The sequence below is a fragment of the Abramis brama genome (assembly GCF_963993115.1).
Source record: "Abramis brama genome assembly, chromosome: 8".
Classification (NCBI taxonomy): domain Eukaryota; kingdom Metazoa; phylum Chordata; class Actinopteri; order Cypriniformes; family Leuciscidae; genus Abramis; species Abramis brama.
The window spans coordinates 31,066,239-31,083,162 of NC_139970.1; the positions used below are offsets into that span (position 1 = coordinate 31,066,239).

At 36.8% G+C, this 16,924-nt stretch overlaps 1 protein-coding gene across 1 annotated transcript in view; it reads left to right on the forward strand.

The window, feature by feature from the left end:
• itgbl1 (integrin, beta-like 1) overlaps positions 1-16,924 on the forward strand; it is a 38,199-nt gene that overhangs the window by 19,088 nt on the left and 2,187 nt on the right. Inside the window, exons 8-10 of the mRNA XM_084122968.1 lie at positions 7,289-7,405; positions 15,466-15,612; positions 16,789-16,902. Of these exons, the coding sequence (XP_083979094.1) occupies positions 7,289-7,405; positions 15,466-15,612; positions 16,789-16,902 (378 nt within the window). The remainder of the gene's footprint in view (positions 1-7,288; positions 7,406-15,465; positions 15,613-16,788; positions 16,903-16,924) is intronic.

The window sequence follows — 16,924 nt, forward strand, 5'->3', positions numbered from 1 at the left end:
CCAAAGTGGGTTCTGTCAGCAGCGTTTCACAGATCTGAGGTGTTAAATTTGTTGGTCGCATGGTAGGCCGGAGGACTCTTAAAGGTGAAGTATGTAATTTTCGGCTCTCCTGATTAGTCACTCTGACATGGCATGATGCAAAGCTTGAGCGGAAAGTTCAATGCTAAAATTAGCAATACCGTCAATTAGCATGCCAGTCTTAATAGTTTTGAATTAAACATGTTGTTACATACATAATGTTGTGGCTGTATGCGTCATTCTTCAAAGCCTGCAGTTTAATTGGAAACTGTGTTTCAGCAATGATTATAAGAAACCAAACATCTCAATGTGGTAGTTTACCGCTAATCTCAGAAATGATACAAATACTCAAAACAGATGCAGGATGATTTCTGACAAACAATGGATTTTGATAGAGCTGTGTGAGTCATTGATTTGTACTTCTTTGGATACATTGTTTGATTTATTTCAGATTATTACATTTCAAAACATTTGGCTATGGTGAACCACACTTTAAAAAAGCTATTTGTACTTGATCTGACCCTTAAAATGACTTTTGTTAGTGTAGCCTAATGTACTGTAGTCAGGTTCATTCAGTCACATTAAATATACATTTTTGACCAGCATATTTCGATGTTACCACATGAAATGCAATGGTAGTTTACCTGAAAAAAAGTTACAGTAATTGGGGTTACGATAAAAAGATTCTGCCACTGTTGGAGACCCCATATTAATTTAATATGGTTTTATAGTAGTAACATGATTTGTAGTAACAGTGGCATTTGGCAGGCACCTTACAATGCTAACACATTTAATATATATTTTTAAAACAAATTGCCACAATCATCTGAATTACAGTCTCATATGAATATGTGGTTACAATGGTACTTTTTGTAATAGGTATTGTGAACTTATAGTTTGCTTTAGGTGGTAGTGCTGGTCTGTACATACTGTCTTTGCATGAGTCTTTTTAGAAAGAAAAAATAAGTCAGAGTAGATGAATCAGAACTTGTATGATTGTTCTGAGACGATGCTATTTCCGTAGTTCCCCCTGCATAAGAAAGTGAAGGGCGATAATAATAGTCCTGTTTCACTGAGTGAGGTGATAATTTAACTTTAATGGAGCCTGCGTTCTGTGCACTTGTTTTTCAAAGGACTTCCACCCCTATGCTCTTTTTTTATACTCTAGCGACATAGAGCAGATAATATAACTTGACTCATTTTAAAAGTAAAAAATTAAATGGCTTTTGCTGTTATGGCTGGGTTGAAAAAGAGTACACATAATTCAGTACACAAGCTGTTTGTTTTATAGTGCTACAGTAAATACTGAAAGCTAGACTTGTTTTAGACAATGTCAATGATGATTACATCCAGCGTACCTAAGAAATACAAATGTAAAAAATGCAGTCTGGAAGAATCAGATACATAGTCGCTTTTGTGCTTCATCCCTCAAGGCTTTAGCTTGGCATGTTCTCTCTCTGAAGCACCTGAAATAACACTGAATCTGGCAGCAAGTCTTGCGGTGAAACTTAGAAACAAGTCTTTAAGTGAACCAGATGCATTGTATTGTTCTGGTCTTTAGAGGAACATAGAGAGTATGATGTGAATTCTGTCTCTCTAATAAAAAAGAAATGATTAAATTGTAACAATGTCACTAAAATTAATTAGCCTAGCTTGAATCCTTTTAGCTGTACCTTTAAAACATCTAAAATCTGCTTCAACCAAATGGTGGGTTAAATTGTGCACAAGCACAATAATTAATTGGCAGGAAAATAAAAATGAAAGATTTCCTGGAAGGAAGCCAGTTATTTATTTAATTTATTGCAGCACTGACTGAAGTCAATTTTATAAGGTATACCACTATGTAGGCAATTCTGATTAACCCTATAAAGCCTGCTGTATTATATGTGATGCCCACATTTCTACATTTCTAAAAGGTTTCTTCTAAAAATTATCAATACGGTACACAATATACTACATGCCTTCTGTTGTCTGATTTATGGTTTTTGCTTTTGTGGTAAGTAAAATGCATGTTAGTGTAATTCCAAAAACTTCTCCTTTCAGGTTGTGGCACACATGTCTTTTTACTGTAAAATTGTTATATTGTTTTGTAAAACTAGATAAACACTTACTGGACTGAAGCAACTTAGGTTTGCTTGATTATCCTTTAAGCACATTTTTTCAAATATGATACTGCAGCTTTTGAGGAACATTTATTTGTACATCTCTCAATAATAATTGTATTGCATTACTGTATATGTTTTACCGCACGCAATTAAAACTACAGAGCTTTGTTTATAAAAACTAATAATTCAAACATCATCTTACTAAGATGTATTATTGGGAGTTATAGAGTGACAACTGATGTTTATATGCATTTTTTATAAGTAGTCTGTTATAATTTTATAGAGATCACATTGATTTATATTACATGCGATCAGAATTTCATCGTACTTTTTGGCCATTTAAATATCAGCAACTGAACCAAATTGCATATTTCGAGTATGAACTCCATATTGTCACTATATCATTCATATTGTCACTATATCATAGCCAAAAACGAGCCTGATATATAAAATATGTTTCTCAACAAAAACACACATATAAACTTTTTTAGATTAAAATCTTATATATAAAAATATATATTTTGTCTAAAGGTGCAATAAACTCGTCAACTATTATTTCATATGTCAGGCTTTACAGGATTAAATACTAGTTTATATATTATATAAATAATTATTCTTGATTTAATTATTAATAATCAAGTATTTGTATTATATTATACATAAAAATAAAGTGTATAAATCATTAATATTTCTTTATATAGACCAGTGCCTGATTCTTTTTTTTTAAAGGGCTTTTAAAAGTTTGAAATGGATTTTTTTTTTCCCACACAGCTCAAGATTGTTGCTAATGAAGAGCTTGGAACTGTGGCACCAGCCAATCAGCACTGCAATGCCATCATTTTCCTGCAGCTCCAGGGTCTTTTATTTACATGGCATTTACAGCTCAGGTTTTTGGCTCAAAATCTTAAAACTGTGTATACTTCTGGACCATTTTCAGTCTGAGATTTTATTGCCCAAGACCAGCCCCAGCCCTGCACTTTCCGCGTCCCCTGTGAAACTGTCTTTATGTTGAAGTGGTACTGCCGTTCTGTGACTTTACTTTATTAATTCAGCATCAATAATCCATAGATTCACTGTCCCTTCGTACAGTGAGCAAGTGCTTTGAGACGTGGCCAGCAAATGATGATTTATACATCTGTTTACATAGAATTTCACCCATGATTGCAGCTATAGGTCTGCTTGCTGCATCCATTATCCTGACAGCAGGTAATAATCAAGGTTTCCTCTGTTCTGAATTCCATTCCCACAATTAAGAAGGGCTGTCATCCTGGCTGAATCAATTCAACATTTACACAGTGACATGGAGAAGCCCCATATGAGGGATTCCCATGCCACATGGCAGTTTGCTTGGGATTCATGAAGTCTCCGACTAAAAATAGATATCTCGATGTTTTAAATCAGGCTTGTGCTTGCCTCATTTAGTTTTTCCTTGTTAAGAATGATGGCCATCATCACTGCCAGTGACTTGTAGCAAATGGACACAGAGAAAGCAGGATTCAGTAGAAAAGCTTGTAAATGGTTTTGAGAGGAAACAAAGAGCCAGTTTAGGCGGTGAAAATTGGGAAGATTTCACGTTCTCTTAAGCCTGGAATATCCTCCAGGAAACACCTGTTCTGAGAGTGTTTCTGCTGAGGCTGGAAAACCAATTTCAACTGTAGAGAATTATTTTGTGAATTTGTCAGCAGTTCCATTGTATGTGATCTTTAGGTCTAACATTTGGCATTTCAATGATATCTGAAAGATATTTACTGTATGGTTGTATATCCCGCCATTTGAGAAGCAACAAATGAGTGATTGCAATTATTTTATTTTTTTTATAGCACGGAAGTTACTAAGTGTTGGTTTTTACACTATTCATTAGCTTACTAATGCACTCTATAGATTACCGTGCAGAGCCTGTATGCAAAGAATGCATCTTGATTAAACATGCACAGCAGCAATCATTCAACATTCCCAGCCATCTTACAGGAGAGGGAAAAGAGGCCTAATTTGCCACGCAGATGTTGACTGATATCCAGTGTGTTGTAGGAACTGCTTGGTGTGATGAGCGATCTTTAAAGCAAATCAGCAGAATTAGGGCTGATTGCAATCACTTCCTCTGAGTTTAATAATGGTGGCCTTCTCTGGTGCACAAGAACCAAGTGGTGCTCTGCATTGAGAAAGAGTGTACTTTCTGAATGTGTCCAATTAGTATGGATATGCTTATTTATATTTATATGCATGCTGTTGAATTGTGGGTTGAACTTTCAAGTCAAGTAAAAAATAAATGAATATAAATGCATGACAAAAATACCTTGTGCTATAGAAATGAAATTTTCAAAACAAATATGTTATATAAGTGACTTATAGTTATTGGTTTATGAATGTGTTGCATGCAGAGTGCTGTGTCATTGTGGTGGTCCTTATGGCTGCTAGTGGGCAGCACCTGAAAAGTGGACTCGAGATGCCTTTAAATGTCACATCTTAACACAACTCACACTGTCCTCCCTGACCTTTCATTCCCTCTTCTGATTGAAAGGCTTCCAAATGCTATGTTTCAAAATTGTCTGACAGAAGTGAAATATTGCAAAAGAAAAAGTGGTAAATCTAGTACTTCTCCCCAGATTGCTCTATATTCAGAATCAGCAAATGATGAGAAGTGGTGCATTAGGAACACATGAAATATTAATGCCTCTTAAAATGTGTAAAATGTGTATGTAGTAACTTGGATCGTAGAGTATTTGACTTTATTTTCTAAACAAAAATAGTTCCAAATGGAGCCAACAAAGGATCTGATATGCAAATCACAGCAAAAGATCTGGTATGCAAATCAGTTAATCATGAATTGTTTGCGTAAATTATTTATTGACTCACTCATAAAAACCTAAAAACTCTCTCACACCTGAATGAATCAGTGTTTTTGAAAGAATCGGTTGAATAAATGAGTCAAATTATTATATTATGTTATATTATATTATGTTCTATTATATTATATTATATTATATTATATTTTTATTCTTACTTCAGTGTACTTTCATTTTCATCAGACTTTCATTTTATATTCATATATACAAACCTACATGCATTTGCATCTAAAAACCTACTGTGAAAAGGTCCACCTCTGGTTCTATGTGGCTTTTGACATTTCTGTATTGCACTTTAAAAATCAGACAGTGAAAAAACTCTTGACCCCCTTTAGCACCCTCGGAGTCTCATTTGCATGAACCTCAGTATTTGGCAGGTTCATGCTTCACAGGACACATCAGGATACACTCAGCACGACTCCAGCACGCTTGTCATTTAATGTCAGAGCTGGCAGTGGTCTGTGCAGCTAAACACTGGTGTCTTTACAAGCCTGATTGTCCTTGTCAAGTTTGTGGTACAAGAATGATAGAGTCTTGGCATTCATCATCAACATTCTTTCCAGATATGCCAGAGAATAACTTCAAAATGGCTGTGTCCCAATTCTCATTTGTCATAATAAGTATAGGAGATTAGAATTAGTGTGTCCTACATTGAAAATAAGCATTCCAAAGGTGGATTTGGCATCTATGGTTCCATGAAGAACCGTAAACATCCATGGAACATTTTCATTGCACAAAAGTTTCTTTATAATGGAAAAGAGTTCTTCAGATTATTTAAAATGAACTTTTTTTATTTTAAGAACTGTTTCTTGAAAGGTTCTTTGGGGAACCCAACATGTTATTTGAATGGCATTGCTGTGAAAAAAAAAGAAAGAAAGAAACCTTTTGGAACCTTTATTTTTAAGTACTGTATATGAATATTTTTTGGCTATAATATCACGCACAAAACCTTGAGCCCCTGAGTTTTAGGGCGCCAGCGCAAACCCTCTTTTGGCATAAAAAAAAACTACTGTCAGGATTTACTAAAGACATGCAGTGAAAAATTTGTGCTGAAAAGGTGTGGACAGGGTTATTTTTGCTGCTGACCTAATTGCATATGCAATTGTTGAAGTTGCCCTTTCAGATGCAAAATAAGTCTGTAAATTGTGACATAACCAGTATCTACTGAAAACTGCTTAACAGAGATAATATGATAGAAGTCCCAGTCTAACACAGAACAGCTGGTGCTGCTCCCTGTACAGCGTTTACTCTAAATGCCCATCCCAGGATTTAAGCACCATGGTCATACATTTATAATAATGTAACTCTTAGAGATGAATTAGGGGTCGAATTATTGGAAATTGATGATGCTGAACCATTATGATGTTTAACAATTTAGAGCAACGGGGCTTTTGTCTTGGCATCTGCAAAGGCACGGCTCTCTAGAGAATTGAACTTGCCGGATGGCTGTCTCTCAAATATTGTGAAGGAATTAAATGTTTCGATTCGGACCAAAGCTCAGTACATGATCAGCGAGGGAGCCATTAATCACACTGAAGCTGCCAGCGCTGCTTTCTCCATTTATGCACACATAATGCTACCAGCCACTGTGAAAGCATATGGAAAATATACGCTTTCTCTGTTTAGTGCATCATGTGTTTCATATTTTCTGTATAAAGGTATTGAATAATGTGCAGAATCAATTTAGTTTGTATGATAACTTGTACATTTTAACTCATTGAGCTCCACTTGTTGCAAACAGTTCTGCATAATTTGGTACTAGGTGATGGAAAACGCTATTAGAGAAGTGAAAATGGAAGGAATAAGACCGAAAAGACAGGTGGTTAGTCATTAAATGGTTTTTTTTACATGCTCTGAACACTCTCTTGCAGCTTAGCATGCAAGCTTAAGGGAATGACGTCACTCATGCTAATCGATAAAGGAAAAGTGTTTTGACATCACCAGTTACCGTGGCAACGGCAGTACGCAGCTTTTATCTGCATGGCAGGCTGAGAGGTTGTCAGACAGGGCGTTGCTTTGTTGTTCTCCTCGCATGCACGGAGCTGGAGTTGTAACGGCTGTCAATGTCAAACAACGACAGTGCCACTTTAGCAGACTAATGTGCTCTATGATAAGCATAGACTGAGGCACTCTGTGCTTTTCAATGCAATGAGCTTTTCAGTTGACCTTGATAAGCCAAATTCAAGGTGAAATGTAGTTTTTAACTACCTCCATACAATATGTTGATAATAAAATGGCAAAAATAGCCACATGTTAGATTGGATTGAGTTTCATTCTCATTTTTTGCTTTCTGGCCAGTCACAGAGTATTTGTGTGTTTCAGGGCAGTGTTTGTGTGGCCAGTGCACTTGCCACCCACCCGGAGATAAACGCGTTTATGGCAAGAACTGTGAGTGTGACAACAGGCAGTGTGAGGACCTGAACGGAGAGATCTGTGGAGGTAACACACACAAACACACACAGCAGGACAGATAAGCATAATGGTGCCATTGTTTGATATCTCTATGGTGCTGGTCTATGAAAATCTTATGAAAAACTGAATGGGAATTGACCATAGTAATGCAATCCATCATTGGGGCTTCCAGCAAAACTCTTGTCCCACCGCAACGTATGTGTTTTTTCTATAATCATAATCATGTACAAGCTTGTGGGTTTAAACATTAACCTATAAAGACTCAGCTGACTGATCAACACATCATTCAATCGACCGAGGGCATTGACATATTAGGTCTATATTTTTATGCATTACGATGGAATGTAACATACACTCACACCATCTGACTTTAGGGATATTGATAATAAACACTAGGGAACTAATCATGTTATACATATGGTTCTGCCAAGGGCAAGTAGGTAATTAATAGAGAATCAGCATCCATCCTGCCTTTCATGGCCACTCTCAGAACATACACATTGTAGATTGGTTCAATACAGGTACAGAGGTGCACCTTTTATTTAACAGAGTTAAAAAAAAAAAAATAACTCAAGTCACATGTTTTCAGTAGGCTATAATTGAATTTGGATGTGAGGTTGAGTTGTTAACCATCCTCAAACTTTTACTTTGACCCATTTAGGCAAATTTGCAAACCAGTTCCATAAATGACAGGTGAACCGTGCAAATAGCAAATCATAGTGCTCACGTGATTTGTCACATGTATTTTGCCACACTTTAAGACCTCTATGAGAATGCAATGAGCTAAATCAAATCAATTTGAAACTTTATTTACTGGTGTTGCTTTTGGACATTGTTACTTTTAGAAATAGTTTTGTATTACCGGTATATACTTACTATTTCATCTCATATTTCACTTTTTTTTACTTTTTTTATTTAATCCTACTTCTCTGAGAAGTTTGCACTCTTATTTGAAGGCATCTAGGCACAGAGCGTTGACTTAGGGAAAGGTTTTGCCGAGGCCAATTTAGTCATTTCATTTTAATTTACATTTTCTAAGACTATTTGCTTTTGAACAGCAGCTTGAATCATGTAGATCACAGTATGTACTGTACTTTAAGATGAATACACCACAGGAATATTGACACTGGAAATTATTGACAGACTTGTGTATTCTTAGAATTTGCTGACATAGAAACAGACTTTGCAGATTCTAGTAATTACATTATTGGCTAGAAAGCAATACTAAACTAGATGATTTTCATGCCCTCCTGCTGGGGTTGTCCGGTCATACCTGAGCAGTGAGCACGTCTGTTTTTGTGCATGTATACGAGTGTTTCATGAGTGCTTGTCCAGACAACATTGTCCCTGAGGCCACATAGCTGAGATATGTTGCCACGACTTTCACTTATTAAAAAGACTATTGCTTTCTATTTCTTCTCTATACTTACTTTCGGGATTTCAGCCATATACAGTGCTAATACCTGACACAAAATACTTTTTTATTAATTTATTATAAAAAACTACTACAATGTATTTGTACACTTAAAGGGATAGTTCTCCCAAAAATGAAAAATCTGCCATCATTTACTCAGGCTCATCTCTGTCCAAACCTGTAAAAGTTTCTTCTGTGGAACATAAAAGAACATATTTTGAAGAATTGTTTAACCAAATAAAAGTTGGTTAAACCAAAAAATAAAATAAATAAAGGTTTTGGTTACTGTTGACTTCTACTGTATGAAAAAGACATTTGTTTAAGTCACCAATCTCACCATAAAATCAAAATTGACAATTCTTGTTTTTTATGGAATATTGCAGTATTTATTATAAATCTTTTATCTGTGCACATCTGTTTTTAATTATTCATGTGCTGTTACAAAGGACTGGTCAAGGTGACGTAGTTACACATTACTATATGTACAGCATAATTTTCCCAGTTATCAGCAAATAATATATATCTGCCACCAATATAAATGTTTATGTCAAACTGTTATCTATTCTATAGCAGTGCCATTTGAGAAACTCCCCTGTGAAAATGTGATGATAGATGAGCACAGCAATTTCAACCATGGTACACGTCTGTATATTAAAGGCCCACTGAAGTGCCTTGGAACGCGCAGCTTTGTATGCTGTGTTGATGTCATTTCCACTGAAACACGAAGCTAAGGCGGGGCATATTGAATGGCTCCTCCCCCTTTTCAAATAGCCAATAGCGCTTAGTTGACCTCACAGACTGCAAGTCGTACTTGACAGCACCATGGAAGCGAATCCGAGCGCAGATGATACGTTGGATTCAATAGTAGAGGTGTGAATAAATTCAAGCCATTTCATTCTTAACCAACGTACAGTTGGAAAATGGAATAAAACTCGAGCATTTGAGTGACCGAACATACATCTCTAACCTATTTTGCTCTGTGACGTGTCATCGCCGGTTGCTTTGGCCAGGTGGTATTTATAGTATGGGGGCGGGATGCTTCAGATTCTAGAGAGCATTTGATTGGACAGAAGATGTGATGAGAAGCTGAAATCCACGGTGATGTCATCCGTGATCCATTTTAGCGGAAGTGAGAGACCATAAGTTTGAATCTCCTAAATGTGAATTTTGTCATTGTTTTGGAACACACCAGCTTTTTCATAAACTTAAGGCTAACATATTCATACTAAAAGCTAAAAAAATTACATTTTGATTTCAGGGGGCCTTTAAGAACGACATTACTCCTCTTTTGGTGGGGATACAAATTTAATGCTGCTTCTTTCTGAATGCCTACTGTGTTGTGTCACTAAGCGACCAGCCGCCACAGCTCGGCCGGCTGCCCTTGTGTGGGCCAGCCCTAGGAGATGTTTAAATATGTATAGGGCTCGGGACTGTGACTGCCCGAGTCACAGTCAGACAGATGAGAGTCTGCTAACAGAAGTGAAGAGTGGAAACACGCCGTCCCTCCAGCTCTCAGCTCGGAGAGACAGCCGTCACACACACTGATGAAATGTTCATCTCAGCTAATTGCATAGATGGTCCTGCAGGACTGAATTGGTGTTCAAATGAAGGGCAGCCTTCAGATACGCCTTGCCTATCATGGGATCTTTAGCTCTTGAGAAGCCATTCCAGCTGTATTAACATGAAAGTGTTTTACTGAAATGCAGGATCATCAATATTTCAGATTGGATTTATATAATTTTATGAGGCACTTGCCTGAGAGTTTAGGACTAGGCTACATTCTTTGGAAAATATCCTTCCAAAGATAGGTGTGAGAAGCACCGTGAATTCAAACATGCCCACACTCGAATTGCATTTACAGGCGGGATAATGGGGAATCGCAGGTGTGCTTTAATTGAAAGGACTGGGGTGCCACTCACCAAAGCAATTAAATGCTCTCGTAGGCTGGCTGATTGAAGCAGTCAAGCATGTAGCTACCAAGAGTGCATCAAACTTCAAGCCTGTATACCATACACCCACAAAATAAACGAGTTAGAGAGAGAAAGACAAAAGAGCCACACACAAAATTATTTTCTTGCAGTTATTGTAAGGTACAGTCGGAATACACTGCCACTCCATCCATTTATTCTAAATAGTCACTACAGTGCCTGTTCTGTTTATTTAACCAATTTGCCATTTCATAACCTCCTAAATAAGTATTTTATAAGAACTCAGTGTGTAGTACAAGCATATTTCACAAATGAATCTCTGTTGTGATTTGGCCCACTTTGCACATCCTCCGCAACAAATGTATTTCCTCCCAACTGTAGAAAATAAACTTTTAAATTGGGTACTTTCCTTCCTATTTTGATTTGGTGTTCCAATTTGGTTAAAATCACCTTGCACAAAATGAAACACACACACACACACACACACACACACACACACACACACACACATTTATAAAGAATAGCATTTTTAAAATGTATTAAATACAGCAGAGCTTGTTCATAGAAGTCCATATCATGACTAATGCTGCCTTCACATGTTATCGGAAATTTCCTACTTAACTACTTAAAACCTAACCTAAACCTTAAGTCATAATTACGAGCTTGTCACATTCAAGTGCATTGTTGTCGGAAAGAACAAGTATCATGGAGGACACCAGGTTTATTCTTGTCTATTTATTGGGAAAATCTTGTTAAAGCCTATATAGCGTCCCATTCATTGACAACCATTTATAAATTCACTGTGATAATTTCAGTCTTTTTTTGCTGTGTATAAAACTTACAATACGCTTTAAATGAATATTCATATATGTAAATATGCACTACTTTAACGACAAGACAATGCATTAGCTATTGGGGAAAACATTTAAAAGAATACCAGTCACAGCAGCAATCGTTCTCCCCTCCGCCATGTTTAAAGTTTATGGCACACCCAACTCGGGATCTTGGGTATCAATTTTTAACTAGGAAACAATACAATAGCATGTGAAGGTAGCATAATATGCGTCAGACATTCAGTAAACATACTGAGCACTGAAGAGAATGTTCAATATTGTCTATCTTTTCATTTTTAGGCACATTCTTTTGTTCGGTTTTAGAACACATTTCTGCCTTGCCAGATGTAGTCTAGGCTATGGGAATCCCTTGTTTTTTTCTTTACCAAGCACTGTTCCAGAAAGTAAGTAAGTCAATGGGTTTAGGAGTTGTTCTATAGCTCAGTGTATCACAGTGAGTCACCAACTGCTCTTTAAAGATTAAGGGAAAAAACACAGTTCAGCTTCAGTGAACATTTGGTTTCTTTGCAGCCTACGTGAAATAACGCCCATGCACAAATCTCCCGAAGTGACGCTCTTGTAAATGCCAAATAACCCGCTCCATAAGTGATGAGGACAATTAAAATGACAACTTTATAAACTTTATAAATTATGACTCGTCTCCAACCACTTTTTATTATCAACCTGTTCATAGCTAAAGTAAGTATGTAAACACTACAGATTTTCAACTCATTTCAAGCAACTTTCCCTTTAAAAATTGGACATGAACAGCCTCTCAAGTTCAATTTACCACTGGGAAGCTCAGGGATATGTGTGTTATTAGTTAAATAGCTATAAACATGTTGACGACTTACTACCATAAAGTGGTTGGAGTAGTAATGCATGCAGGCTTGTTTAGCTATCGTCACCTATGTATAGGCTACAGTTTTTTGGATTTTAACATTATCATGAGTGCCTTTTGTTCTTAATGCTTATACAAACATGACTGCAACTGTGATACTGTTTTACAGTTCAATAAACACAAAGTTTATATTGAGTAACTTACATTATATACACAATATTGTACTTACATACTGTCTATTTTTCTCAGCCAGTGAACATCCAAACAAAGTTGAGCAACAGACTGTAGTGGAGTTCCAAAATGAATCTGTGGTTTTGAACAAATCTTCAGTGAATTAGTCAATGGCTCACTCGATTCGTTCCTGGACAATTCAGTGTTATGAACGAATCGGTTAAATAAATGGTTGAATGACTCATTCTTAAAGACAGTCACTTGTCGCCACCAACAGGCATAACAATGTAACCTGTGGAAAGAATCGTTGAAAATCTCTACCACTAATGCACAGACTGTGTGGAACTTGTCAACAACGGTTAAAATCGCACTTTGTTGCACCCAGGGAGGTGAGATGGTGCCCTGGTACCCCCTTGGAAGTTGGTGACCAACTCTTTCTATATCCTTTCAAAGCAGCTTTACAGAAAATGCATGTTTCTACATTACAATTAAGAGTAATCTGCTATCACGTGACTGTGTCAAAGTAATGTCCATATTGCAGAAATGTACAGTTCTAAACTATACAGATCATGCAGTTAGCCAACATTATGTAGTAATTTAAGCAAAAAAAATGAGCATGTTAAAGCAATGATTTCATAATATTTAGAAAATGGGCATCCTGAGGTAGAAATAGAAAATCTGTTCATAACTTCTCAAGCAAAATCATGTGCTTCTGATCTGATATAGCTGGAGTACAAGGTTATGAGGTGTATTATGTGAATGCTTGGCTAAAGAGATGTGTCTTTAATCTAGGTTTAAACTGGGAGAGTGTGTCTGAGCCAACATTATCAGGAAGGCTATTCCAGAGCTTAGAAGTAAAATGTGAAAACGATTTCTCTCCTTTGGTGGACTTAGATAGGTATTACCAAAAGTTCTGAGTTTTGTGACCTTAAAGAGCATGTTAGATTGTAGCGATTAATAATTCGTTAATAATTTGTTACACAGAACTTTATTATATTAAATATTCATCAAAAATGATTCACACCTTCACAAAATCCAAACATTCAGTATAAGAGTAAAAGAATGACATAACATTATTTAGTAAGTTTATTTGATTCACAGCTTATTTAGAGTTTTGACCTCGACAACCCAACTGCATTTACCGCAAACAGTCTAAACTAAAAGATTGTTTTGGTAATTGTTCTACACTGTCATATAAATAACCTGAAAATACAATAGTTTATTAAGGTTAAGGTTTATCTTGCTAACCACTCTTACTAAAAAAATGGGGTAAGCACACTTACATTCTCATTTTAAGAGGTGTTAAATGTGGTTTGATTTGTTTACATTAGTTAATGTATAGGCTAACTAACATGAACCACGAGCAATACATTTGTTACTGTATTTATTAATCTTTGTTAATCTTAGTTGAACAATGAACAGCTGTATTTTTATTATGTTCACACAGTGCATTAGGCTAACTAATGTTAATAAATACAACTTTTGATTTAAATAATGTAGGCTACTAGTAAATGGTGAAATTAACATTAGACTGATAAATGCTGTAGAAGTGCAGTTTATTAATAGTTAATGTTAACTGATCTAGTTAACTAAAGTTTAATAAATGGAACCTTATTGTAAAGTGTTACCGATTTGTTATGTAAGGGTTAATGCCCGACGAGGTGTCCATTGTCAGGTATTAATGGACGGCGGCGGACGGTTGCCTCCGCCGAAGTCCATTAATACCTGACAATGGACACCTCGAAGGGCATTAACCCACTTATACTATGGTCACTTGCCAAATAACACATTTTTAAAACATTAGTTTATATTTTAATTAGTTTTACAAAATCGAAATCTAAAGTTTTTACAAACAATAACTTGGTTTCCCTGGTTACGCCTGACGGTTTATTTACTAGGTGTCCTCTATCACTTTTTAATGGACACCCTGCAGCCAATCAGAATCGAGTATTCACTCAGACCATGGTAATACAACATATAATTCTGTCAGGACCACTATCGTCAAATACGATTGGCAATTGCATACAGTTTGGATTGGCGGTATGGTTCTGTTCTGGGCAAGAACTCCAGCCTAGCATGGATAAGAGCAGGGAGAGCAGCAATAACCCCCCTTAGGGTAAACCGAACCAACATGAATGTATTGCAGGTATCATTAATTCAAGATTTTAAAGTAATGTTACAACATAAAATCGAGAATTTATTCTGATTCAAGGCGAATCAGACTGCCACTGGACGAGAGGTGGAGCTGGGGATGGAGGGGGGTAATTAGATCTTGAGAAACTGGATAGCTGCTGATAATACTGAAGGAGATTATATATGTATACAGTGATAGGCGTCGTATTCCTATACGTAGACATGGATCAGCTGAGAGACAGCTGATGCGAGCTTGACTAACGTGACCTGCCAGAACTGACGCTACGCTTAATATTTTTCATATAATATCGGATGATCATTATCATATTTAGGGGGTCCATGGGATCTACAAGTTTGAAAACTGCTCTAATCTAAGTCTAAGTCTATGTATCAAGCTTAAATCAAGATCTAGGCTATAGATAATAGTATTTTTTTCATGCCAGCTGAAACAAAGGATTTGACTGAGTACAATGTAGACCGCTCGTTACAAATGATGAAACCAAACCTCAACCCCATCCAAAGCTATCCGAGAGGCTAAAGAATGTTTCATCCCACGGGGTCCATAAGTGATAAGAGCCGTATAGCTAACGCAACACCATTAGCCAGTCTGGAAACGAATCCCTGTCTGTTTGAACCAATTATTTTTGCCTGGATCAATCAGACCGTTGCTTTGTTTTGGCAGATACAAATGGCGGTTTTCTTTGGTAAGGAGAGAAAGTGATTGTGTGTGCACGCGCACGTACATGTGCGCTGTGTGTCTCCCCCAGGCCACGGCTTCTGCTCGTGTGGCCGCTGTATCTGCAGTGATGGATGGTTTGGGAAGCACTGCCAGTTCCCCCGCAGCTGCGACATGACGGACGAGCAAAGCAAGAGCCTGTGCGAGACAGCCGACGGCATCATGTGCTCTGGAAAAGGTGGGACGATGCTTCGAGCGTCACCTTAAAAAATCTCTTAAAAATTAAAGTGGGTTCCCTCATTTGTTTGTTGGACAATTAAATTGATTCCCCACATATGCTTCTCTAATGAGATGGATGGCACACACAACTATCAATTGTTATTTGGGGAGGGTTTGTGTCACATTTAATTGATAGAGAGGGAATGAGATTGCATCTTCATAAGAGCTGTGGCATAGTGGTTAAAAGCCACATTGGGTTCTGGCTTGCTTAATTTCTTGTGATCTTGGTTCCTATGTGTAATAATATGAGAATCCCAGTTTATAAGACTTGTTTTGTGCAGTCATGTTGACTAACATCTAGAGACCAGGGTCTCCCCAAAGCATTGTAAGTCTAACAATATTTAGGCTTATGATGCATTGGGGAAACGCAACCCAGGGTGGTCAGTACAAATTGAAGACAGCAAATGCAATGCCCACACAAATAACGAAATTAAATTAGCACTTATTTTACATATTATTCACTCAGAGAGGGAGATAACACTTGGCCTGTTAATCAGCCAATCAGACAAGGTTATCAACTAGGAAGCATATTTCCACCATAACTGTTATCCAGTAATATTTTTTTTTTTTTAAATGATCTGATATTAGATATTTAAATAGTTTCCCCCTATTGTAAGATTTAAAAAATCTGATTATGTCAGATTAAGTCACTGTGCACATGTAAAGATATCAGAATAAGTTTTTTTAATGCACAGTAAAATTCCACATTCGCAAATTGAATACATTTATTTTAGTTTAGATTATTTTTTATATTTTTTTTCACAAATCAAATTTATAATCTGTAATTGTCCAAAACAAATAACTATTGGCTTATCGGCATTTGCTTGAATTGTATTAATGGTGCAGCTGTATTATCGACCAATGCAGATTATTTCCAAATGGCCAAATATCAGCCTATCGACTGGCCTAGCTTGTATATTGGACTGTTACTGACTCAGTAGGAACATGAAATTGGACCTTGCAAACAACAGCTATTTCACACATTTAGAAAAACAATTTACCCTATTTAAATTCCAATTAGGAACCGTATCACAGCTTTAAGTGTTTTATAATCGCGTGAAATAGCACAGGAGAATAAGGGAAGACTAATGGATCTCCAATGGTTGTGTGACTGAAGGCTAATTTGTTCTTGCAGGCTCTTGTCACTGTGGTCGCTGTATCTGCTCACCACAGGAGTGGTACATTTCAGGGGAATTCTGCGAGTGCGACGACAGGGAGTGCGACAAACATGACGGCCTGGTTTGCACAGGTATGTGTTCAGATGCAGCACC